This window comes from Dendrobates tinctorius, unplaced genomic scaffold, assembly GCF_039654945.1.
Source record: "Dendrobates tinctorius isolate UK_male_01 unplaced genomic scaffold, ASM3965494v1 ptg000223l, whole genome shotgun sequence".
Taxonomy (NCBI): Eukaryota; Metazoa; Chordata; class Amphibia; order Anura; family Dendrobatidae; genus Dendrobates; species Dendrobates tinctorius.
In genome coordinates, this window is record NW_027361890.1 from 18487016 (window position 1) to 18513735 (window position 26720).

The following is a 26720-nucleotide window of genomic DNA, read 5'->3' on the forward strand; positions in this document are numbered from 1 at the left end:
GTTGGAAAGAGGGTCAGGGTTGGAATTAGGGTTAGGCTTGTGGTTAGGGTTATGGTTAGGGTTGGAATTAGGGTTAGGGATGTGTTGGGGTTAGGGGTGTGTTGGGGTTAGGGCTGGAGTTAGAATTGAGGGGTTTCCACTGTTTAGGCACATCAGGGGGTCACCAAACGCGACATGGTGCAACCATTGATTCCAGCCAATTTTGCGTTCAAAAAGTTAAACGGTGCTTCCTCCCTTCCAAGCCCCGACGTGTGCCCAAACAGTGGTTTACCCCAACATATGGGGTATCAGCGTACTCAGGAAAAATTGCACAACAACTTTGGGGGTCTAATTTCTCCTGGTACCCTTGGGAAAATAAAAAATTGGGGGCTAAAAAAATATTTTTGTGGAAATTTTTTTTTTTTTTTTAATTTTCACGTCTCTGCGTTATAAACTTCTGTGAAGCACTTGGGGGTCCAAAGTGCTCACCAGGCATCTAGATAAGTTACTTGGGAGGTCTAGTTTCCAAAATGGGGTCACTTGTGGGGGGTTTCTATTGTTTAGGCACATCAGGGGCTCTGCAAACGAAATGACGACCGCAGACCATTCCATCAAAGTCTGCATTTCAAAACGCCACTACTTCCATTCCGAGCCCTTACGTGTGCCCAAACAATAGTTCCTCCCCATATATGGGGCACCAGCGTACTCAGGACAAACTGTACAACAACTTTTGGGGTCCAATTTATCCTGCTACCCTTGTGAAAAAAAAAATTGCTGGCTAAAAATCATTTTTTTTGAGGAAAAAAAAATATTTTTTATTTTCACGTCTCTGCGTTATAAACTTCTGTGAAGCACTTGGGGGTTCAAGGTGCTCACCACACATCTAGATAAGTTCCTTAGGGGGTCTAGTTTCCAAAATGGGGTCACTTGTGGGGGGGTTCCACAGTTTAGGTACATCAGGGGTTCTGCAAATGTAACATGATGCCCGCAGACCATTCCATCAAAGTCAGCATTTCATAATGTCACTACTTCCCTTCCGAGCCCCGACGTGTACCCAAACAGTGGTCCCCACCCACATATGAGGTATCAGCGTACTCAGGACAAACTGGACAACAACTTTTGGGGCCAATTTATCCTGCTACCCCTGTGAAAAAAAATTGCTGGCTAAAAATCATTTTTTTTTTGTGGAAAAAAAAATATTTTTTATTTTCACGGCTCTGCGTTATAAACTTCTGTGAAGCGCTTGGGGGTTCAAGGTGCTCACCACACATCTAGATAAGTTCCTTGGGGGGTCTAGTCTCCAAAATGGGGTTACTTGTGGGGGGGTTCCACAGTTTAGGTACATCAGGGGCTCTGCAAATGTAACATGACACCCGCAGACCATTCCATCAAAGTCAGCATTTCAAAATGTCACTACTTCCCTTCCGAGCCCCGACGGGTGCCCAAACAGTGGTTCCCCCCCACATGTGGGGTACCAGCGTACTCAGGACAAACTGGACAACAAATTTTGGGGTCTAATTTATCCTGGTACCCTTGTGAAAATAAAAAATTGCGCACTAAAAAATAATTTTTTGAGGGAAAAAAATTTTTTTTATTTTCACGGCTCTGCGTCAAACTTTTGTGAAGCACTTGAGGGTTCAAGGTGCTCACTACACATCTAGATAAGTTCCTTAGGGGGTCTAGTTTCCAAAATGGGGTCATTTGTGGGGGAGCTCCAATGTTTAGGCACACAGGGGCTCTCCAAACACAACATGGTGTCTGCTAACGATTGGAAGTAATTTGCATTTCAAAAAGTCAAATGGCGCTCCTTCCCTTCTGAGCCCTGCCGTGTGCCCAAACAGTGGTTCCCCCCATATATGGGGTATCAGCGTACTCAGGACAAACTGGACAACAAGATTTGTGGTCCAATTTCTCTTGTTAGCCTTGTGAAAATTAAAAACAGTGTGCTAAAAATCATTTTTGAGGAAAAAAAATTATTTTTTATTTTCACTGCTCTGTGTTATAAACTTTGGTGAAGCACTTGGGGGTTCAAAGTGCTCCCTACATGTCTAGATAAGTTCCTTAGGGGGTCTAGTTTCCAAAATGGGGTCACTTGTGGGGGAGCTCCAATGTTTAGGTGCACAGGGGCTCTCCAAATGCGACATGGTGTCCGATAACGATTGGAGCTAATTTTCCATTCAAAAAGTCAAATGGTGCTCCTTGCCTTCCGGGCCATGCCGTGCACCCAAACAGTGGTTTATGACCACATATGAGGTATCTGTGCACTCAGGAGAAATTGCTCAACAAATTTTAGGATCCATTTTATCCTGTTGCCCATGTGAAAATGAAAAAACTGAGGCTAAAAGAAAATTTTTGTGAAAAAAAAGTATTTTTTTTTTTTTTACAGATCAATTTGTGAAGTACCTGGGGGTTCAAAGTGATCACTATGCATCTAGATAAGTTCCATGGGGGGTCTAGTTTCCAAAATGGGGTCACTTGTGGAGGAGCTCCAATGTTTATGCACACAGGGGCTCTCCAAACACGACATGGCAACCGCTAAATATTCCAGCATATTTTCCATTCAAAAAGTCAAATGGTGCTCCTTGCCTTCCGGGCCATGCCGTGCACCCAAACAGTGGTTTATGACCACATACAGTATGAGGTATCGTTGTACTCAGGAGAAATTGCCCAACAAATTTTAGGATCCATTTTATCCTGTTTCCCATGTGAAAATGAAAAAATTGATGCAAAAAGAAAATTTTTGTTGGAAAAATTAAAATGTCCATTTTTTCTTTCCACATTGCTTTAGTTCCTGTGAAACACCTGAAGGGTTAATAATCTTCTTGAATGTAGTTTTGAGTAGCTTGAGGGGTGCAGTTTTTAGAATGGTGTAACTTTTGGGTATTTTCTGCCATATAGACCCCTCAAAGTGACTTCAAATGTGAGGTGGTCCCTAAAAAAAAATGGTTTTGTAAATTTTATTGTAAAAATGAGAAATCGCTGGTCAACTTTTAACCCTTATAACTTCCTAACAAAAAAATATTTTGTTTCCAAAATTGTGCTGATGTAAAGTAGACATATGGGAAATGTTATTTATTAACTATAACTCTCTGGTTTAACAGAATAAAAATTCAAAATTTGAAAATTGCAAAATTTTCTAAATTTTCACCAAATTTCTGATTTTTTGACAAATAAACGCAAAAATTATCAACCTAAATTTACCACTAACATGAAGCCCAATATGTCACAAAAAAACAATCTCAGAATCGCTAGGATCCGTTGAAGCGTTCCTGAGTTATTACCTCATAAAGGGACACTGGTCAGAATTGCAAAAAATGGACTGGTCATTAAGGTCAAAATAGGCTTGGTCATGAAGGGGTTAATAGTACTTATCATATTTGAAGCATTGTCAGTTACGACAGAAAGAACTTGCTCTTTTTTAAGTTCATAGTCTTGCAGAACCTTTTCCACCAAGACCTGGAGAAACTCACTGGTGTGATGAGCTTTGGTGTCTTTTACTGCCAATGTCTTGGTAACTATTTCATTTTTGTCACAGACAAATCGGACATTGATGGCAAAATAGTTCACTCTGTGATGTGTGCAGGCATCCATTTTAAGAAACAGAAAGCGTCCCTTGAGAGTTTTTTTAAGTTCTTCCTTTTGTTTAAAAGCATCTTCGATTACTAATTTTCTAATACTCTCTCTCTCCAGAGAAACACCAAGCTTGCGGGCCATTTCCCCATTCAGACACATAAAAGCTGGTCGTGAAAATAATGAAATAGGCACACTATCCTTTACAACAAGCTCTATGATCTGTTTTTTAAATGTATCTACTGTCATTGTCACAGTAACTTTGTCACTGACAAAATATCTTGCTACTGATGGCTGCAAAGTTCTCTGCTCCTTTGTTTGGCTGGAAGAGCTGGGCACTGGTTCATTGGTTTGGATGCAGTCTTTCTCATCCACTGCTTTCAGTACTTCTGGATGAAAGCGCTGTAAATGTCTCTTTAGATTAGAAGCTCTGGTAGGAGCATTTTTATCTTTGTCTGAATATGCACTCATCTTGGCTTCACAGCATTTGTTTTCGTCTGGATCATTTGTCATACACTGACAGACATAATGTTTTCTATCTTGAGTGATGGTGAAATGTTCAAATACAGTTGATTTAATGTGATGCTTCTTTGACATTCTCAGGTTTTTAATTCTGCATTCACATTCCAAATGACAATTGTTTTTCCTAAAAACAATTGTACAAAATTGTCAGGTCATACAACTGATAGTGGTCAGTAATACTGTTATTATTCCTCATGTACTCACAGTTAACTGATGCAAAGTTTGTTGAAAGGATAATACTTCTTACAGTCTTCCTCTTCTGAGTAGCAGGCAGCTGTGAGATGCTTGGAAGACGCACACCTAGTATGATCTAGTCTAGAGGAGGAGCTTTACTACAAAGAATTTGCAACACATTTTCACTTTCAGTTTCATACATTGTAAGTAGGGGGGTTGGGGCAGCATGAGGTTAACCAAGTATAAGATTAGATAAGGGCAGTGGAGAACAGTGACACACAAGAAGTAAGAAATGTCTATCTCCAGCAGAACTGCTTATCACTGTTGTTCATAGTTTGATAGAACATATATATATTTGAGTAACATTTATAAAATTCATATGAAAGTTCAATTATGAAATATTAATACATTTTTTTTTTAAAGCTGGAGTCCGAGTCGGTACATTTCTACCGACTCCAACCAAAACTAACTCCGACTCCACGACTCCGACTCCACAGCCCTGCATGGACCTGCCCATAAGTGACCCAATTTTATAAACTACACATCTCAATGAATTCATCTAGGGGTGCAGTGATCATATTGACACCATGGGTGTGTCACAGAATTTTATACCATTGGGCAGTGAAAACAGAATAACTACATTTTTACCACCAAAATTTTGTTTTAGCCAAAGATTTTACATTTTCACACAAGAGCCCCTAACTGCTAGAAGAGCAGAATCCCCACTATAACCCTTGGGGAATATATCTACAGGTGTAGTGACAATGTTGACTACATGGGTATTTTCCAAAAACAAGTAGTAATGAATGTTGCAGAGTCAAAATTGCAAACTGCCGCCTCAATCACCAGTACTTTATGCCCAACTCATGCTTCTGGAGGCATGCACCCGTAAGTTAGGTGGGCTCTCATCGCTTCAGAAATGCCAAACGTGGACACAATATGTGGCTCAGGTACATCGTGGGGCTCAGAAGGGAGGGGGCATTAGTATTTTAGAGCGAAGAATTTGCTGAATTTCTTTTGGCGGGTGGGGAGTCATTTTGCTTTTCCAGAGCCTTTGTACTACCAGTAACATGGAAGCCTTTGCTTTTTTGTGGATTGAGCTGAAGCTTTTATTGGGAACATTTTACAAAACGTTTGGGATCACATTATCCAGTGCTCTACACTGAGCACTTACTTTGGAGTTTCCATCTAAATCTCTGAGTGATGAGATTCAGCTGAAACCAATAAGGGACCGATTCACTATAATGAGGCAGCAGAGTTACTCTGGACTCCGTCTGGCCTTTCTTAAGCATTGTCCATTTCAGAAGGGCATAAAACTGTGGCCGACGGCACTTTTATGCAATCTTAAAAAGGACACCGCAGGATCACAGGGCAGATGGCATCCACAGTGCCTCCATCTGCCTTATTATAGAATCTTCCATCGACGGTTCTGCCTGAATCACATATTTTAGAAATTTACACGGAAACCCCGCGCTCAGCATGGGATAAATGTGCGCCAAGCCTTACTGCGATTTCAAATCAACAGCATGTGAAGAATTGTTTTTATTTATTTTTTTACGCAGTTCCTCATGTGATTAGGCGACTATTTTTTGGGTCGCTGTAATTACAGCAATTTATTTTAGGTTTTTCTGTTTGGCAGCAGTCACACTAAGGCTAGTTTCACACTAGCGTTTGGAGACGCAGCATACACACGCCATTAAGCTCCGTCCCCTGCCGCGCCTCCTCCGGTCAGCTCTGCCTATGGGCGCATGACGCTGCATGCGACCTGCGTACCCTATCTTTAGCATTGTGTACGCAGGCCGTGCACAGGTATGCTTTTGTTGGTGCATGCATCCTTTTGCAACACGAGGCGTTTGCGCTGGTTGGCGCACCGTCAAAAGGGCGCATGCGCCGGCAAAAGCATACCTGGGCACGGCCTGCATACTCAATGCTAAAGATAGGGTACACAGGTCGCATGCAGCGTCTTGCACCCATAGGCGGAGCTGACCAGAAGAGGCGGAGCTTCATGGTGAGGCTGGCTGCGCCTCCAAACGCTAGTGTAAAACTAGCCTAAAAGACACTTTATTGCAAAATATAGTTTTTGCATCACCATATTGAGAGCTATAATTTTTCCATATTTTGGTCCCAAGTCATTTGAGGGCTTGTTTTTTGAGGGACTAATTGACGTCGTTATTGGTGCGATTTTGGGGCGTTCAATTGCAGCATTTAGGCGGTTAAAGTGTCAGGAACGGTGGCTAACCGCTCCTAGCACTTCGTGTAGGATGTCAGCTGTCAGTTAGCTGTCACCCGACGACGATCGCCTGCACACAGCCAATCTGCGCGGATGATCGCGATTACGTAATGATCTGTCCCTGGTCAGATAGACCCAGGGCACAGTGTTGTATTATTACAACATTTGTCAGAAAGGGGTTGTCCACATCATATTACTAACCTACCCACAGTATAGGTCAGTGATCCCCAACCTTCCTGACCATGAGAGCCCCCATTCAGCTCAGAGAGGGTCGCGAGCCACATCCAGGTACTGCCGCCCTCACATCAGTAGCAACAAAGCCCCCATTATGGGTGCAATGATAACCAAAGCTTTTCCACAGAAATTATCCCAAAGCAAAAGACCAAGATCCAAGGGTTCCCACAATACCCAATTCAGTTTTCTCCCAACAAAGTTACATCCAGCTTCAAGCATCTCCTCTTATAGGTAGGATCATCCTGTCTCCAGCCTACCACACTCACATTATCTATAAACCCCTAAGACGAGTGTATGTGCATCCAGATCTACTCTTCTGTGCAGGGCTACTCACAAAATTCACCTTTTTGAGATGTAGTCTTCACACTTGTTTCCTAGAACTGGAGCTAATGCACCAAGCTGGCAGATAGCCGCAAGCCACAATACATGGGACTGCAAGTCACATGTGGCTCCCGAGCTACAGGTTGGGGACCCCTGGTACAGGTCATCGATATCAGATCGGTGGGGGTTTAACACTTGGCACCTCTCACCAATCAGCTGTTATCAGCTTCTGTTGTAGCCGATGTAAACAATAAATGGAGCAAAACAGCACAGCTCTATAGTTGTGGCCAAATGTTTTGGTTGTCACAAAATTTGCTGCTTTAGTGTTTAGTCAGATGCTTCTACGATTTAGAAAGTACAATTATGAGCATTTCATATGTTTGTTTTTTTTTAAAGATTTTATTAAAAACACTTATTTTTAATTTCTATTGCAGAGATATTAGCTTGTACATTTTATAGACTTGAAAGGGAGCATTAGAAGATTATTCGCTGGAGGCGTTTACCTTTTGCTCTGTTTGACATTGTCCAATCATAAGCAGGAGAAATCAAGCTGGGGAAAAAAAGGAAATGCTCCTCCCCCACTCCCAGGAATTTGGAAGAGAAGCTTCCTGTGCAGTGTGACCTGGAAAGACTCCTGTCTAACTAGGTCAATACAGATTTAACTGCTGGAATTAACTATGCAGGGGAACAGAGCAGACTTGTGCGTCATTAAAACCACTGCTCTGCATCTATCCCTGACATTGGAGAATAATGCTCTGGAACCTGGAAATGATGCATAGCAGTGCATGTGGGGAGTCCTGATCGCATGCTACAGCTCTCATCTCACAGCACCATCATGCTGTGAGATCAGAGCTGTAGTGCTTGCCACATGCACCGGTACTTAGGATAGATGCAGACCAATATATTATATATGCAAAAAAAAGTTTGATTCAGAGCTTCATTTAACAAGCAAATGTGGTGAAAGGTCATCTTTCAACTTTTAATGACAAATTCATCAAGTTTATACAGAGGCTCGATATTTACAGTGTTGACCCTTATTTTTCGACACTTCTACAATTCGCTATGGCTGTTGGATATCAGCTTTTGAGAGAAATCCTAACTGATGACAATTATTTTTTGCCTAATCAGTGCTTGGAGTTTATTACAATTTGCATTTTTGGTGATTAAGCTTATTTTCATGACAAAGAATGACTATCATTCGTTGCAATTCATCGGATGAATCTTCAGTTAGTGTAAAAGAAAATTGCCACAATAAAAGCCGAATAAAAACATTTTTTTTTTGTAAAAACCCCAAAATAGGCCACTCTGAAAACTTCTGGCCACGACTGTATAGTGTTTATTGGCCACTTCTGGGTTCTGCAGGTCAGCTTCTGTTCATTTGAATAGAAGGATTACACATGGGGGGGTCTGTGGAAAATGTGTTAAGTTGCTGTAATACTGCTTTAAAATGCATGCTAATGTTGGGAAAAGGGGTAAAAAAGTGTGATAACTGGATTACATAATACCCAAAAGATAAATATATTAAATCAGGGAGCGATCATAATGCAGATCAATAGAGAAAAAGAAGTAGAACAGACTGACCTGCAACATACGCAACAGTGTTTTCTTTGTATTTTTTTGTGCATTAGAAGATAAACCTAAAACCTAATTTGCTTTTGTAAAATGGAAATGTACTAGTCCTAGAACAGACAGGAATTCCTGCCTGCGGGAGCAGACGTCTAAGAATGTACTGCATCCTTCATGGCGTCATCACAAGCCTCTCCAATCCAAATTAGCTGGGAAGTTAACTACAGATGGGTTTAGACTGTTCATTCCCTATCGTCTTAATCTTTTTGGCAGACTATATATATTTGTATAATGAGAAAAGAAAAAATATATACGGTATCAAGACTACGAGCCTCCTTACCTTCTTGTGCCAATATACATGTATACATTTATCATTGACCACATCAGTTTCTTGTGGACCCTTTGTGTATGTGTATATCTATAATAGGTTTAGGGGTTGCAATCGCACCAGAGCCCTGGAGCCTAAGAAGACCACACGGTCCTTTTGCCCCATTTTAGAAGGCCAGTACTATTATAGACTCGTGATAATTGGGGGCCCTGTTGGAGATTTTGAATTGGGGCCCAATAGCTTCGTGTTACGTCACTAGTTTTGAGTGAGATCTGATTTCAACAGAGCCTCATGAATTAAATGGTCACTTTTGATTCACGAAAAAATGAGCAGAACAAAACATGCTATGAGGTTAAAGGAATTAGCCACAACTGAATGGTCTGAGGGTGCCACTTTTCTGCTCTGAGCACTGTGTCCTCCATTATCAGTATAATGACAATATAATGTGATTACTGCAACCTTCACATTTCAATACAAGTGGAAGAAACACAGTTTGTCCATTCAGACGTAGTGAAAACCACGGCGAGTGAATACGTGACATTGTCTATGTCAGTAGATCGGCGTTGAACAGAGAGCTGTGAACAGAGTAATCTGAAATGGCACATCGACTGGCAAAATTACTATAATTTTTATTTGAAAAAAAATAAAACGCAAAGGGCTAGAGATTAATAGAAATGGATTGGATAAATAAAAATGTTCTCACCTTGGTACAAAGACATTCTGCAGGTGCTTGAGAATGATCTGAATGTACTTGTTTGGTTCCCGGATAACAGGCTGGGGAATGGTATCTTTAGGAGTAACCAAGGCCATGATCCAGTCGGTGTACACGTCCACGCAGTATTTCACAGTGTCGCCCTCTAGTGGTAACGTGAGGCCATAACAGATCACCTCCATGGTCCATTTCACCTGGAATGTAGAATGAATGATGACATACCGGTATATCATTTACAGATCCATAGGAATACCTTTTGTCTGAAACCCCAGAATGTCTGATAACGATCCAACATTAGTATTTCTGCCTGGGATATTCCCAAATTACATAATTAAGATTAATCACTGCTTTTCTGTAATGCCTTTTACCTACCTGAAAACATAAGTCCTTCTTCCCACACATACACCACCACTGTCCCAGCACACAGCCTGTATGAGGCGCTGTTCTTACCTGTTTATCAGTTTTCAGTATGCTTTCAGTTCCAGTAGTGGAGGGGACATTAAGTGCCTGTCCCAGCGGACGGACCACAGCGTTTGCCACATCTCGGCCAACATTTTCAGGATAGCTGTGCAATACACTTGTGTGACCCTGATCATTCTTTATAACAAGGTGCAGCGTCCGCCACTCCGAGTACATGATGAATGCGTCTCAGGTCCCACCGCCTGCGAGAGGTGAAAAGTAACGTTACATCAAGCCAAAGTGCAAGTTCAAGAACCCAAATCAACAAAAGTATAACACTTACATATTTATGGAAAATAGAAAAAGCACTTTAGGTAGCAAATATACCATCTGTGAAAACAGGCTGACCATAGGCACACACACAAACCTCCATGTGAATGAACCCAGGTCAGAAACATCCAACAGGAGGCTGAAGCCACCGCAAAAATCCAAAGTGGTGCGGCTTGAGCTGCAATGTGTCGGCACAATGCTTAGCCCCATTCCAGGTTAATCCATGTGTAGTCAGTCACCCACACAGACACACGTCACTCATTGGTGCAGCTTTCAAATCCACAACAAGACGCAAGGCCATGTGAAGAGCAATAAGGATTTCCCAGTTAAAAAACAAGAAGTGGGTGATTTTCACTGGTGATAAAGAAGAAAAAAACAAACTGGGAAGAACAGTGTGAGCAGAAACCACGACTGTTGTGAATTCGCTTTCTGGCCTACCTCTGGCTACTAGTGAAGGTAGTGAAGCTGGTTATATTGACAGAGGGGTTGCGAGTTCTCTTTCCGGGCTCCCTCTGGTGGTTACTGGAGGTAATGGAGCTGATCTAAATAACAGAGGCCTGCCACCTGATAATGAGGAGGACGATTGGAGATCTGGAGTCTCTGACTGGATTTAAGACAGCCGACTCCCTCTATCCCTGCTGGTGATTTCTTCCTGCCTCCTGTGGTCTTGGTTTCCAGCTCAGTTCCTGCATGCTCAGCTAAGTGGTTTTTTTTGCTATTGTTCACATTTGATCTAGTTTTGTCCATTTCAGTTTTGTGTGGTCAGCCAGCTCCGGCTGGAGCTGTGCTAAATTTCCATCCATATGTTACTGCTTGTGCCAGTTTGTTTTTGTCCCTTATTAGATTTGCCTCTTTTTGCTCTGCTTTCAGAATATACCAGAGTACTGATATAGTGGGCGAAGTCGAGTGACTTCAGTATTTTTCTATCAGACATGTTGGACATTTTTTGCAGGGTTTTTTTGCGTGATTGCACACAGTGTCTTTCCTGTCTAGTTAGTGTGGGCCCCATCGTTTCCTCAGTCTATTTTCCTACCTGCGTTTGTGTTTTCATCTTGTCTCACCGACAATATATGTTTGGGGGCTATCTATTCCTTTGGGGCAGTTTAGATTTCCCCTTTCTTGCTTTAGGTTTATTTAGTTCTCCGGCCATGTCGAGGCGTCTAGAATCATCGTAGGTACGCTCCACGGCTACTGCTAGTTGTGTGGATAGGATCAGGGGTCTGCAACTTAGCTACCAACCTCTCTGGTTTTCTGAGGCTTAGCTTGGTCTTACTCTCCTCCTCGGTGACCCAATCATAACACACGATGCTGTGATGGATCTGTACAAAAATACTTGGCACTCAAAAATGACTTCTTCACCAGCAAGCTAGACAAATACAAGAAATTAAAACTAATAAACTTTATTCTAAATAGATAAAAAAAAAAAAAAGGACTTAGTCCATTTTAAAAAATGCACATGTACAAAAACACAAACATAAAACCGCTGAATGCGGTAAGACCAAACTTCAGAAACTTTCCGGTTTACTCTTAGTGTCGTAGTCCAAATAGTACATAGGCACTTCTTCAGAGTATCCGCTTAGTATAAATTTGTTTGGAACAAGCACTCTCTTATAGTGCCATAAATTGTCTATATTAAATCCATTGCCTTTGAATCGATGTGTTACTACTGTGTTACATCTATCATTCACACTCACAATGATTTTTGACAATTTTTACAACAACAGCCTATATTATACACAGTGGCATGGCACACAATATGAGCTTCTTCAACTAAGAAGAGCGTCACATGGAGGAACCCATTACTGAAAAATATCTGGGTGAGATCTCTCCATGATATACGTTATTTTTTCTAAAAGAAGTCTGTGGAGGTGGTGAACTGCATAACTAGAGCAATGTATAGGTTCACACCTTAGTTGAAGAAGCTCAGATTGTGTGCCATGCCACTGTGTATAATATAGGCTGTTGTTGTAAAAATTGTCAAAAATCATTGTGAGTGTGAATGATAGATGTAACACAGTAGTAACACCGATTCAAAAGCAATGGATTTAATATAGACAATTTATGGCACTATAAGAGAGTGCTTGTTCCAAACAAATTTATACTAAGCGGATACTCTGAAGAAGTGCCTATGTACTATTTGGACTACGACACTAAGAGTAAACCGGAAAGTTTCTGAAGTTTGGTCTTACCGCATTCAGCGGTTTTATGTTTGTGTTTTTGTACATGTGCATTTTTTAAAATGAACTAAGTCCTTTTTTTTTTTTAATCTATTTAGAATAAAGTTTATTAGTTTTAATTTCTTGTATTTGTCTAGCTTGCTGGTGAAGATATTATTTCTAGCTAGTAGATCACTTGCTGAAAACCACTCAAAAATGAAGCAGTATATTCTTTATTTAGCATCCAGACAAAAATAGACTCATATCGTATGAACGTTTTCGGTCCAACAACGGACCTTCATCAGAAAGGTTTTTTGGTTTCTTTTGGTAGAAAACTGCAGTCTATGCTGCTGGTATTATATAGAGGCTGGAACACGAGTCTATCTGGTTGGAATTAGATAAATATGACTGGATAAAGCAGGGCTACAGGAATGGGTTAACAGCGCTAGGAGTGCAGGCTCTGCAAACAGATACAGCGCTTAGTGCCTGCAGGAGAAATCCAGGGTGCCGCCGATAGACTGCCGCAGATAGACTCGTGTTCCAGCCTCTATATAATACCAGCAGCATAGACTTTGCTACCACCTAAGGATATCTATTACCTTATCGGTATCTTTTGCAGTTTTCTACCAAAATGAAACCAAAAAACCTTTCTGATGAAGGTCCGTTGTTGGAACGAAAACGTTCATACGATATGAGTCTATTTTTGTCTGGATGCTAAATAAAGAATATACTGCTTCTTCATTTTTGAGTGCCAAGTATTTTTGTACATATTTACGGGTTGGAAACCTTACTTGAGCACCAACAACCTTCCTTTTTTTCTCTGGAGTGCCGTGTTTTTTTGTCTGCTGTGATGGATCTGTTGCGGTCCGGCGCCTCACATCTTCTAACGGTGACGTCCTCTTCATTGCTGCCTGTCGTGGATCCTGCACAGGCGCACTGCTCTGCTCTGTTGAGAGCAGGGCAGAATACTGCAGTGCGCAGGCGCCGGACCTCTCCCGGTTGAGGGCAGAGCAGTGTGCCTGCGCAGGAGCCACGACAGGCAACAAATAAGAGAGCGTCACCGTTAGAAGATGGGAGGCACCAGACCGGACTGCGACACCCATCGGACCAAAACCGGACCCAGACCGCCCCTGGGTGAGAGTAATCTAACTCATTCTTATCTTTCAGGTTACATCTGGGGCTTATCTACAGCATTACAGAATGCTGTAGATAAGCCCCTGATGGTGGTGCCGGCTACTGATACTCGAGAAATGGGGTTACAGATTCCCTTTAATCTGTAGGATCATAGTGTTCTAAAGCTGGGCAACTACTGCAACAACATCTTGGCTACCGAGAGGAAATTAAAAAGGGACTGTCAGCACAGACTAATCGTTCAAAGGTGCATCATGGCGAAGCCAATCAGTTACATACACCTTCCCAGCTGCTTATTTTCCATCTGTCTCCACCCTGCTGTGGCTCTATGAATCCAGAGCAGTCACAGAAGATGGTGTAGATTGAGGGAAAACAAGCAGGTGGGAACGTGTATTTAAACGATTGGCCGCTGTGAAGCACCGAGCGACGGTACTCGGTTTGAACAGTCATCTTGTACTCACTAAGTCCCATTAAAAGGATTCCTCCTGTTAGGCCGGGATCACACATGCGAGAAACTCAGATGAGTCTCGCATCTTAATACCCAGCACTACCGCCGGCACTCCCGAGCGCCGGCGGCAGTGCTGGGTATTAAGATGCAAGACTCGTCCGAGTTTCTCGCATGTGTGATCCCGGCCTTAAAGGGGAGCTGTCAGCAGGATTGTGCACAGTAACCTACAAACAGTGTCAGGTCGGCGCCTTTATACAGAGTAAAATGATACCTTGGTTGATGAAATCCATCTTGTTGTTGTGTTAATCAGCGATCGGATAGCTGCTACTGTGCAGGCGGTGCCATCTTTCTAGAGAAAAAATAATAATTGCCTGCTCTAAGATGGCGCTGCGTGCGCAATAGCAGGATCACCGAATGCTGCTACTGCGCCGGTGCCATTATGAGACACTTTTCCTTTCATGAATTTATGTATACCATCAAATAAAAGAATTACCTGTATATACTTTAGTATAAGCCGACTCGCGTATAAGCCGAGGCACCTAATTAAAACAAAAAAAAAAAAACTGGGAAAAAACTTATTGACTCGAGTATAAGCCTATGGTGGGATATGCAGCAGATGCTCCATACAAAATATGCCCCATATAATGCTCCATAAAGTTCATGATGGGCCCCATAAGATGCTTCATATACCGTATAATGCTGCAAAAAAAAAAAAAAAAAAAAAAAAAACCACACTCACCTCGTCGCTGCCCCTCAGCGTCGCCGGCTCTCTGCAGTGACTGTTCAGGCGGAGGGCGCACACTAATCACATCATCGTGCCCTCTGACCTGAACGTCACAGTCAGAGGATCCGGAAGACACAGCGCGGCGGTGGAACGGGGACAGGTGAATATTGCAAGTACCGGGGGCCTGAGCAAGCGGTGGCACAAGCACCTGGCCCCCATAGCACGCCGGTGTCCCGCTTGCTCAGGACCCCAGCACTTGCCCCAGTGTTAACGCCGACTGCCAGCAGCCACCGGAACACTCAGAGGCTGTAGGGGAGTGTGCAGATGAGCGGGAGAGACCAGGGAACACCTGCACTGCAGCGGATGCCAAGTAAGTGGGAGCGTGACTCGTGTATAAGCCGACTGGGGGGTCTTTTTCAGAAAAAATAAGTGCTGAAAATCTCGGCTTATAAACGAGTATATACAGTAGCTGCACATTACCCATATCAGGCGGCAGTGCTGCCGCCGTTACCTGTCTGCCGCAGGTGACTTTTTTTCTCAATATATATAATATTCATTATGTAAACTAGGTGGCACGTCAGTGAGGGATCATTGACCTGTCAGAAGCCATACAGATGAAAATGTAATCAGAGCACCACATGAAGCTCCCCTCCAGGCCGCCCTGGGGCACGAGCATATAATTAACTACAAACTGAAAATAAAGATTAAAGAACAACCACAAGATGGATTTCATCACCCAGGTATCATTTTGATCAGTATAACGGCGCCGACCTGACAGTGTCTGTAGGTTACTGTGCACAATCCTGCTGACAGGTTCCCTTTAACAAACTATATACAGCCCACTGGCGCTTGACACACTCCTGAGTTTCTGGTAGCTAAGTTTAGGTGACAGTAACCACCTCCTGTCAAATTTGACAGGAGGTTCCCTTTAACTTCCGGTTTTCAATCATAGAGGAGTAGCTTTAGTCAGTGCTCAACATAGAGAGACCAACGGCTATAACCACACCACAGTACTGACAGCAGGCTATATACTGATGCAATGCCGAGCCGGCTGACAGTCATTGATGGGGTGTGGTTACAGCTGCTCACTATGTACTGATATAGAACATACTAAACAAATCAATTGATATACAGTACAGACCAAAAGTTTGGACACACCTCATTCAAAGAGTTTTCAACTGAAAATATGTCTTATATTCTAGGTTTTTCAAAGTAGCCACCTTTTACTTTGATTACTGATTTGCACACTCTTGGCAATCTCTTGATGAGCTTCATGTTTTCAGGATTTCCCTTGTATTGTACAGGTGATGCAATTATCACCTGGGCAATACTAAGGAAATCCTGAAAACATGACCTGTTGGTGGGCCTTGAGGACTGGAGTTGGGGAACCATGTGTTAGACGATGGAGGTAGAGATATGATAGTCTGATGCACTCCAATGCACTGACAAGAAAATATAGGTGCCAGTAGGAAAACTAGCGCTGAAGTAGAGGTAGGCACTACCAAGATTATGCAACAGTACCTAGTGCATATACATGGAGTAAGGGAACAGCATCTACAGTTGTGATCAAAAGTTTACAAACCCCGTAAGAATGTTTGCTTCCCTGGCCTTGAAAATAGATAACATCAAAACTTTTTCTCCACTCATGGTTAGTGGTTGGGTTAAGCCATTTATTGTCAAACTACTGTGTTTTCTCTTTTTAAATCATAATGACAACCCAAAACATCCAAAAGACCCTGATCAAAAGTTCACATACCTTAGTGATTTTGGTCTGATAACATGCACAGAAGTTGACACAAATGGGTTTGACTGGCTACTAAAGGTAACATCCTCACCTGTGACCTGTTTGCTTGTAATCTGTGTGTGTATAAAAGCTGAGCGAGTTTCTGGGATCCAGACAGACCCTTGCATCTTTCATCCAGCCACTGACGTTTCTGGATTGAGAGTCATGGGGTAAGCAAAAGAATTGTCAACGGATCTATGGGAAAAGGTAGATGTATAAAACAGAAAAGGGATACAAAAAGGTATCCAAGGAATTGATAATGCCAGTCAGCATCGTTCAAACTGTGATCAACAAATGGAAAGTTAGGGGCTCTTAAAGTCCCTCTCTGCGCGAGGTACCACAGCTTGTGGTACTGTCAGCAAAAATCAGAGATTCCTCCCAAAAACACTAATTCGGCAGATGCTCAGAAGAAGTGACAGCAGATCCCAATGTAGAGACCACCTGCTGGTGGTCAAGTATAAGAGGGATGTCTTTTTCTTGACCATCATACATGGTGATGGCAGCACCCTCAGCACTGTACAAGGTACCTCTGTACAGGTCTGCAAACCGGACTGTGTACTGGGGTACAACTAAAAAAAAACATGGGTGAGGGCGTTGATCTCTCTGATCAAGTCCTCCAGCCATACAGTGCTTTGAGAAAGGCCAAGGTGTGGTACAAGAAGCTGGCCGTGCACATCGTACAGATGGTGATGTGCAGGCCAGACCACTACATCGCACCTTCAGTTCCAGGAGGTAGAGATCATGGCCTTAATCTGTGAAGATCAGGAAGGAGAATTCCCAAATACTTCCGGAACTGAAGGTGCTTGTATCGTACCAGGTCATCATTTCCCGGGGAAGTCCCTCAAATGGAAAAAAGGTAAGTCGCAAAAGAGGTGCCGAGTGTGTTACAGAAGGGGAATACGCAATTACACCATTTATCAATGGGACACCTGCCCCAATAAACCAGGTCTGTGTGTGAAAGAATGCTTCAGACCGTCTTACACATCCATGCACTACTAAGAGTGGAAGCGCCGCCAGCATTTCAAACAGAACAGCACAGATACTACAAGAAACTGAGGACAATACAGCAACGTAATGAATAAGGCCTGGACAGGTCGAAAAGTTTACGGTTGAATATAGTCGCTCAGTAACATTAACAATTTTGTCCTGTGATTGATTTGTCTTTTTCTGTTTTTCACTCACTTGAATGTTTTTCTTGCTTCACCCAAATACTAGAGAGTGCGTTGAATTTTAATTAGACGGATTAGGGGTCAACTGGCCCGTTATACCAGCACCTAGCTACCGGACAGAGTGCAGGCCAATACTCCTTTCAAGTTTTCAAATTAAAGTAAATTTTGAATTTCATTTGGAAATCAAGGTCCCAGAGTCTGGAGGAAGAGTGGAGAGGCACACAATCCAAGCTGCTTGAGGTCTAGTGTGAAGTTTGCACAATCAGTGATGGTTTGGGGAGACATGTTATCTGCTGGTGTAGGTCCACTGTGTTTTATCAAGACCAAAGTCAGCACAGTCATCTACCAGGACATTTTAAAACACTTCAGACTTCACTCTGCCGACAAGCTTTTTGGAGCTGGAAATTTCATTCTCCAGCAGGACTTGGCACCTGTCCACACTGCCAAATGTACCAATACCTGGCTAAAAACAACAGCATCACTGTGCTTGATTGGCAAACAAACTCGCTTGACCTTAACAGAGAATCTATGGGGTATTGTCAAGAGGAAGATGACACACCAGACCCAACAATGCAGACGAGCTGAAGGCTGCTATCAAAGCAACCTGGGCTTCCATGACACTTCAGCAGTGCCTCAGGCTGATTGCCTCCATGCCACACTGCACTGATGCAGTAATTGATGCAAAAGGAGCCCCGACCGAGTATTGAGTGCATTTACTGAACATACATTTCAGTAAGCCAACATTTTGGATTTTATAATCATTTTTCAAGCTGGTGTTATAAAGTATTCTGATTTACTGAGATAATGACGTTTTGGTTTCCATTGGCTGTAAGCCATAAACATTAACAGAAATAAACACTTGAAATAGATCACTGTTTGTAATGACTCTGTATAATGAGTTTCACTTTTTGTATTGAAGAACTGAAATAAACTTTTTGATGATATTCTAATTTAGAGACAAGCACTTGTAAAACCAATGGTAAGTAAATGGATGGAGAAACAAGGTGGTCAGTGCACTCCCAGACGTGCATTTTGGAGCGTGTCACTTTCACTTAAGTCCCATACTCTCTTTCACCTCAAGTTTGGTGTTCACTATGTACTGAGCAGTGACAGGAGCCGAGCCTCTAGGACTGAAAGTCGGAGGCTGCCAGGAGCAAGTAGGAATTAGTCCTACCGGTAATGGTATTTCCAGGAGTCCATCATGACAGCACCACCAGGAGGTTGTCCTTCTTATCCTTGATAGGGACAGGAACAAAGAGGTTAAATAGCCCCCCGCTAACACCCTTCAGTGATTTTCTTAGTACCACACCAGGACGGATGCAACGCGATTTTATTGAACTTCCTTCTACACATGTTACATCACATATCAGACTGGAAATTCAAGGGATAGTATATAAGGGGTGCTGTCACGATGGACTCCTGGAAATACCATAACTGTTAGGACTAATTCCTACTTTCCAGGACGTCACACCTGACAGCATCACTGGGAGAATTACCAAATTACTCCAACTAGGGTGGATTACAGCCTGAAGGACTTTCCTCCCAAAGGCCGTTTGATGATTTGCCATAACATCTAATTTGTAATGTATACAAAGGTATTAAATTTAGACCAGTTTGTGGCCCTGCAGATTTGGTCCATGGATGTTCCCCGCCCATGAGGCAGAAATGGCTCTCAGAGCTTTCCCCGCTGACACATATGCTGTGCCAATAGTTGATTTTAACCATCTGGCCAGGGTAGCTTTCGACGCCTTCTTCCCTTTGTTTTTGCCTGCCATTTGGACAAAGTGGTTAGAGTCCACTCTCCAGTTTTCTGTGAGTTTTAAATATTGAAGAACGGTTCTTTTAACGTCCAAGAGGTGGAGAGAGCGTAACTTTATCGTTGCTGTAATTCTGGCAGAAAGTAGGCAATACTATTTCCTGATTCCTGTGGAAAACGGGAACCACTTTGGGAAGAAGGCCAGATTTAATTTTAAGACTAAACAGTCATCCTGTATTTTTAAATATGGGTGTTGTCATGTAAATATGGGTGTTGTCATGATCCAGCGTGGATCTGACAGATTAAATGGATAAGTGAACTTTTTTCCCTTTGGCTAGGTGCCAAAGTGATGTGATTGCCCCCAGTGGCCATTAGAATTATTACACGTGGTGTCGTTCATTCTAAGTTGCCCCGGTGGTGGTGAGTGGTAGTGCACTTTAGTTTCTTTGGTTTAGTGCACGTAATTATAATTAAGGTGTGAGGCTCTGTAAAAGAGAACCAGGTGTGTTCAACCACTGTTGGTGATATTGTGTTCGTCATTTGGGAAGCAAGCCTAGGTGAGGAAGGAGCTGAACATGAGTCCTGTGCAGCCCAGCCAGAGGGGACGAGTGGCAGCTATGTGGTGTGCAAGAAGGGCTGGCATGGCGTGGTGGAGTCACAGTTTATGGTGTCGGCAGGAAGTGCTTGCATGGCTTAGTGGAGTGACGACTATGGAGAGAGTTGCAGTCAGCATGCGGGACTTGGTTGCTGAGAGCTGGACTCAAGGATGCTTGACTTTTTGGGCAGGAGCTGAACTCATCTTTGGGACTCTGTTACTGGACAGCTGCAACTGGTGGTGGACTCTGCTCCAAGGCTGCACTAAGGTGAAGGATCCAGTTATGGTGATGGATCCGGGTGGAGGAGAAGATGCACACAGGTGGTGGGCTCTGTTGCTAGAAGCGTACGCAACAGAGCAAAGCTAAGTGGTGTTTCCCCTGTATTGTCATTTTCCTTCATGTGTGTTTAGTGCAGTGGTGGGATTAGTTTCTGCACCGACCAATTCCCTAGTGAGGGTTTAGGGTCAGGGCGAGTTAGGGTTTTTAGGTTCCGGTGCGTTGCCCGGTGCGGAACCGGCATAGGGAACGTTAGGAGTGCAGGGACACTGGCTCAGGGGAGTACAGGAGGTCTCCACTTCCCTATTCCCTATTGCAGGGCCCACCATTGTTAATGTTACCCAGGTTCTCCTTTATTATTTAAATTCGCCTTACTGGAGGCGGGGTTTCCAGACTACCTTATGTATAACGTGTAATACCTAAATTCGCCTGTTGGAGGCGGCGTATCCAGCTGCACGTCTTATTATTTAAATTCGCCCCACTGGAGGCGGTGTATCCAGGGTCACGTGTGTCATGGGTTCGCCTTGCGGTACTCGCTGCGTCCAGACACACATGACCGCGACAGGTGTTCTATGGATAGGGTCTGGATCTCCCCTATGCGTCTCACAGTAGTTATTGCTACGAGAAAAAGAGCCTTGAACGTTACTGACTTTAAGAGGGCCTGCTCTAGTGGCTCATATGGATCCTTGCGTAGTTCATTTAGGACTAAGCTGAGATCCCAGGGTGGTATTGAGCTACGGATTGTGGGTCTCATACGCTGTGTGGCTTTTATGAACCTCACCGAGGGATGATTGGCTAGTGGATAATCGAAATATGAACCTAAGGCTGAAACCTGTACTTTTAGCGTACTAGGCCTCAGTCCCTTGTCAAAGCCAGCTGGGAGGAAGTCGAGAATGTGGGGGATATTTGGACCTTAGGTGATAGATACTTGTACTGTACATTGAGAACCAGATTTTCCGATATATGGCTAAGGTTACTGGTTTCCTACTCTTTTGCATAGTAGATATAAAAAGAGCTCTCCAAACTAGCGATTTTAGGATCTCCGCCTCAGGATCCAGGCTGATAGCTGTAGCACTTCTGGTCTCTGATGTACTAGAGGTCTCTGGGTTAGTAGGTCCGGTCTCGCTGGTAGTAGAATTGGATCTTCCAGAGTCATCCATCTTAGTAAGGAGAACCAGCTCCTTTTGGACCAGTAAGGGCCAATCAAGACTACTGATGTTGCGCTTTCTTGGATCTTCCTTAAGACTCTTGGTATAAGAGCAAGTGGTGGGAAGGCGTGAGACCCATGTTCCAGTTCTGTGCCAAAGCGTCTACCCCTGCTGGGTTGTCTCCTGGATTTAGAGAAAAAAAAAATTTCTTGTTTTTGAGTTCCTTCTTGAGGCAAATAAGTCAATCTCTGGTGTCCCCCAGTGTCGGGATAACTGTATGAAGACTTCTTCGTTTAGTGACCATTCTGAAGAGTGGACTCTCTCTCTGCTTAGAAAGTCCACCACCTGGTTCTTTGATCCTTTCAGGTGAACAGTCATAACCGATTTTATCGTCTGCTCTGCCCAAAAGATTATGTGAGATAGGTCCTGCAGGTGACGGTGTCTGTGCCCCCCTTGATGTTTAAGGAAGGCAACTGTAGTTGAATTGTTTGAGAAGATCCTGACATTCTGACCCCTCAGTTTTTTCTGGCATGTCTTTAGTGCCTCCAAGACTGCCCTGAGCTCTTTAATTTGAAGACCGGTTGCGTACTGATGGGACCCATGTTCCTTGGAGGTAACGTCCTTCCATGTGAGCCCCCCCAACCTCTGAGACTTGCGTCGGTAGTGATATTTATACACTAACGCTTTCCAAGGTCTTCCTTTCCAGAAGTTTGGTGTGTCTGTCCTCCAGGACAGAGACTACTTAACTTCTTTGGAGACTCCCATGTTTCTGTCTAGTGATGACTGTTTGCCTTCCCAAGCTGCCAAGACTTCTCGTTGCAAGATCCTTGAATGGAACTGGCTCCACTGAACACTGCAAATGCACGAAGTCATGAGACCTAGGACTCTTATGGCCTTCCTTATGGAGACATACTTCCGTCTTTGGACCTCCTGTATGACCGTCTGCTGTTTGTGCAGGGGAAGGAAGGAGCATTCTTGTTCCGAGTTCAGGATGACTCTGAGAAACACTCGCTCTTTCTGGTTTGAGACTTGATTTCTTCCAGTTTATTAACCATCCTCACCTTTGTAGGATTGACACGGTAGTTAGAAGGTCCCTCTCCATTTGTTGTGGAGAGTCTGCCACCAGCAGCAAGTCGTCCAAGTATGGAATGAGAATATTCCTTTCCCTTAGGTATGCCATGACTTCCGCCATAAGTTTTGTGAAAACTTGGGGGGGGTCTGGAGGCAAGTCCGAATGGCAACTAGAGGAACTGGCAGTGTTGTCCCTTTCCGTGGTCTTTTATTGCGAACCTGAGGATTTTCTGGTGTGATGCATGGATGGGTACGTGGTAGTAGGCACTCTTTAAATCTAAAGTGCTCATCACTGATTTCTCCTTTATTAATGGTATGACTGCTTTTAGGGATTCCATTTTCTCTCTTGTAGGTCACCCACCAATTTAGTGGCTTCAGGTTTATTATAGTTCGATATTCTCCTTCTGTTTTTTTTTTATTTATTGGAGAATAGGGTTGAATAGTGACCCTGAAGTCTTTGAGCATGGGGTACCCGGGTTATGGCCCCTACCTCCATTAGCTCTTGTATGTCTTTCTAAAGCCTTTGGTGTGTCACCTGAGACTGGGTTTGGGTTACATAGTATCTCCTGGGATAAAATTGGTAAATTTGATCTTGTACCCCTCTGTGATCCTATTCAGAACCCACAGGTTTTGGGTAATGTTCCGCCAATTCTTTTGGAGGTAAAGGAGTCTCCCTCCTACCTTTCTGGCGTCATTGTCTGCTGGGTCTTGTCCTCTGATTTTGAGGGAACTTTTCCCTTTTCCCCCTTTTGGGTAGCTCCACCTGCCGGACTTCCCTTTTCCTCTATAGTCCTGCCTGGGATGGGAGTGGGTCCTCCGAAAGGATGGCACTCTTTTAGGCCTTTCCTCCGGAAAGCCCTTTTTGTCGGAAGCTTTCTCGAGCAATTCATAAAATATGGGCCCCAATACATGAAGACCTGAGACGGGTATGGAGCACAATTTGTTCTTTGACTGGGTATCTCCTGTCCAGGACCTCAACCACAGCACTCGTCTTGCTGCGTTAAGACGGGGCATTATTCCTTGCTGCGAAGAGGACTAACTCCGCTGAGGCGTCCGCCATGAAGTCGGTTGCCATTTTCAGAAGAGGTAATGATTTTAGAATCTCTTCTCTGAGGTTTTTGTCCCTAATCTGATCCTCTAGCTCGCCCACCCATAAGCTTATGGATCTGGCTACCGCGGTGGCTGCTATGTTAGCCTTCATAATGGCTACCGACGATTCCCAGGCTCTCTTGAGGTCTTCTGATCTCTTATCCATTGTATTCTTAAGGCCAGATGAATCCTCAAAGGGAATAGCTGTCTTCTTTGATACCCTGGCCACGGGTATGTCGATCTTTGGGATTGCTTCCCTTACCTTGGTCTCTTCTGGATCAAAGGGAAGGCGGTATTTGAAGTCTCTTGGGACTATCAGCTTTTTTCCCCGCTTCTTCCCACTCTTCCAATATCATTGCCGTTGCTTTTAGCCCGCCGAACATCTCATCCTGGGTTATTCGTGGCTCCGTCGAATCTTCTACATTCATTGTGTTCCTGACTGCCTATTGGAGCGACAAGCATGTTAGTGTTGTCAGATGAAAAAAGGTATCTCTTCCTTTCTTCCGGAAAAACTGCCGAGGAACATTTTCCGGAATCTGGATCGGAGTAGTCCGACACCTCTCCTTCTTCCGAACTTTGTTCCAGCTCCCATCTAGTCCTCTTAGGATGCGGTGACAGTGGTGGTACAAGTGCTGCGACTGTAGTCTGTACCTCTTCTCAGATTATTGACTTTATATTGTCTAAAAAAGAGGATTGCTCCTGTTTGAGGAGTCCCGTTATGCAGTCTTCACAGTTTCTTTGTGTATGCCGGTGGGAATCTGGCTGAGCATAGCGGGCATTTACTAGGCTTCCTGTTATGAATGAGTCACCGGAGAAGGAAAAAACAAAAATGCAAGCTAAGTCCAGAAAACCGGAGAGGTTGGTAGCTAGCGGATTGCAGACCCCTGATCCTATTCACAACAACAGTAGCCGTGGAGCGTTCCTACGGTGGTCCTAGACGCCTCTTCACAGCCGGAGAATTAAATAAGCCTAAAGAAAGGGGAAATCTAAACTGCCCCAAAGCAGACCCCAAAGCAATAGACAGCCCCCAACATGTATTGTCAGTGAAAACAGATGAAAACACAAACACAGACAGAAAGACAGGCAGAGCAAACGATGGGGCCCAACTAACTAGATAGGAAAGGACAGAAAAGATGCTGGCTGCAATCCGCAAAAACCCTACCAAAAATGTCCCAAACGTCTGATAGGAAAAACGGCCCTGAAGTCAATAGACTTCAAAATCCCTATATCAGCACTCCGATATATTCTGAAGACAGAGCAAAAGAGATTTAACCGATCAGGGACAAAAATGGAAATTCAGCAGAGCCCCAGCCGGGGCTGGCAGGACACAAAACTAAGCAAATCAGACAAAATCTCATGGAAAAATAACAGAGCAAAACTTAGCTTTAGAAGACAGGAACTGAACTGGAGGCCAGAGCTCAGAGCAAAGAAATCACCAGCAACCCTACAGGGCGTCGGCTGCCTTATATCAACTCAGAGATTCCGGATGTCCAATCGCAATCCACCTGTTCAGGTGACAGGTTTCTCCCATCCAAATCAGTTTCACCACCTCCTTTCACCAGCAGAGGGAGTTCATCGGACATCAAAGGTGAACGAGAAAATGAGCTCACAACAGCTTCCGCTTGGTAGCCATGGGGGATTGCCTAGGTGCTTCCTTGGCCTGCAAAACATGTATAGGAAAGAGGCTCTTGTCTGTCTGCGTATGGAGACCTGCAAGTGACCCTACTACCCCTTTACTGGCTCTAAGGATTGGACGTCTGGATGGCTAACACTTTCCATCTTTACTGAGTCAAGTGTGCTGTCAGTGTGAGTCTTTTAAATAGTCTGCTTTTCCCGGCTTCAAGATATCTGATTCGTCCTCCTTCCGAGCCCAGCTGCTGTTGATCACGACTTGGCTGGCCATACTGCGCATGCTCCTCCTGGAACGCGCACCCGATCCATCTAGCTCAGCCCCCATCTGAAGCCCCGCCTCTCCCGATGCCCCCCCGAAGCATGAGGCACCGGAATCCAATCGACGCCGGCCTCTTTGAATTCCCTCTCACTGAAGGCCACATCTCCCTGGGCGCCACCATGTTTGCCTCTCTGGCCCCGCCCCTGAAAGTAGTCACCGGCGCGCCGCCTGATGACGCGGCACGCCAGACGTTCAGGACATGAAGCACCAGCTGCCTCGCAGCCAGAAGAGCAGCTGCTGCGCAGAGCCCCCTGGGTTCGGGAGCATCCAGCTCGACTGCGCGCTGAGGGACCTCTCGCTGTTTCAGCGCTTGTTGCGGGGTGGGCACCAGCTCAGGACTCCGCTGCTCAGAGCCCTCTGGAGAGGGATACAGCCTTTCCTGGGAGCTCTTGCTCAACCGGGTCCCAACGCCCCAAAGGCTGCCGGCCTAACAGGTACTTCCGTGCATCTCTGCGTCTGTCCCTGATGGGGACAGGAAAAACACTGAAGGGTGTTAGCGGGGAGCGGCTATTTAACCTCTTCTGTGTTCCTGTCCCTATCAAGGATAAGAAGGACAACCTCCTGGTGGTGCTGTCAGGACGGATGTCGTGGAAAACTTAATTTTCTCTCAGTATTTTCACATCCCCACCCCCTTACTAAGATTGACAGATCTGGCATCACAGCCAGAGAAAAGCGGGAGATAGATGCACTTGACTGTCACCACAGAATGACTGTTCAAACTAAGTCCTGCCACTAAGTGCTTCACGGCGCGGCCAATCCTTTATATACACATCTTCCCACCTGTTTGTTTCCCTTCAATCTCCACCCCCTCTTTTTTGATTAGCCCTATGAAACCAGAGTTGTCAGAGAAGTGAGGAGATACAGTGGCAATTACTGTTATTGTAAACAGTTAAGCAATATGAAAGGATTTCTAAAAGACATAGGAAAATGTGAAGATGCAAAAGTTTAGGCACCCTTGCAGATTTGTGTGCTCATAAATTTTGACCAAGGTTTCAGCGCTTAATTAGCCTGTCAGGGTTATGGCTTGTACACTACCATTTTTAGGAAAGGCCAGGTG

The 26720-nt window shown here is 44.1% G+C and overlaps 1 protein-coding gene across 4 annotated transcripts in view; it reads right to left on the reverse strand.

The window, feature by feature from the left end:
* RALGAPB (Ral GTPase activating protein non-catalytic subunit beta) overlaps positions 1–26720 on the reverse strand; it is a 171918-nt gene that overhangs the window by 142009 nt on the left and 3189 nt on the right. For all 4 annotated transcript variants that reach the window (XM_073555376.1, XM_073555377.1, XM_073555374.1 and 1 more), the window contains exons 2-3: positions 10087–10298; positions 9628–9830 (exon numbers count right to left, since the gene is read on the reverse strand). In XM_073555376.1, the coding sequence (XP_073411477.1) occupies positions 9628–9830; positions 10087–10272 (389 nt within the window). In that variant the 5' untranslated portion in view covers positions 10273–10298. The remainder of the gene's footprint in view (positions 1–9627; positions 9831–10086; positions 10299–26720) is intronic.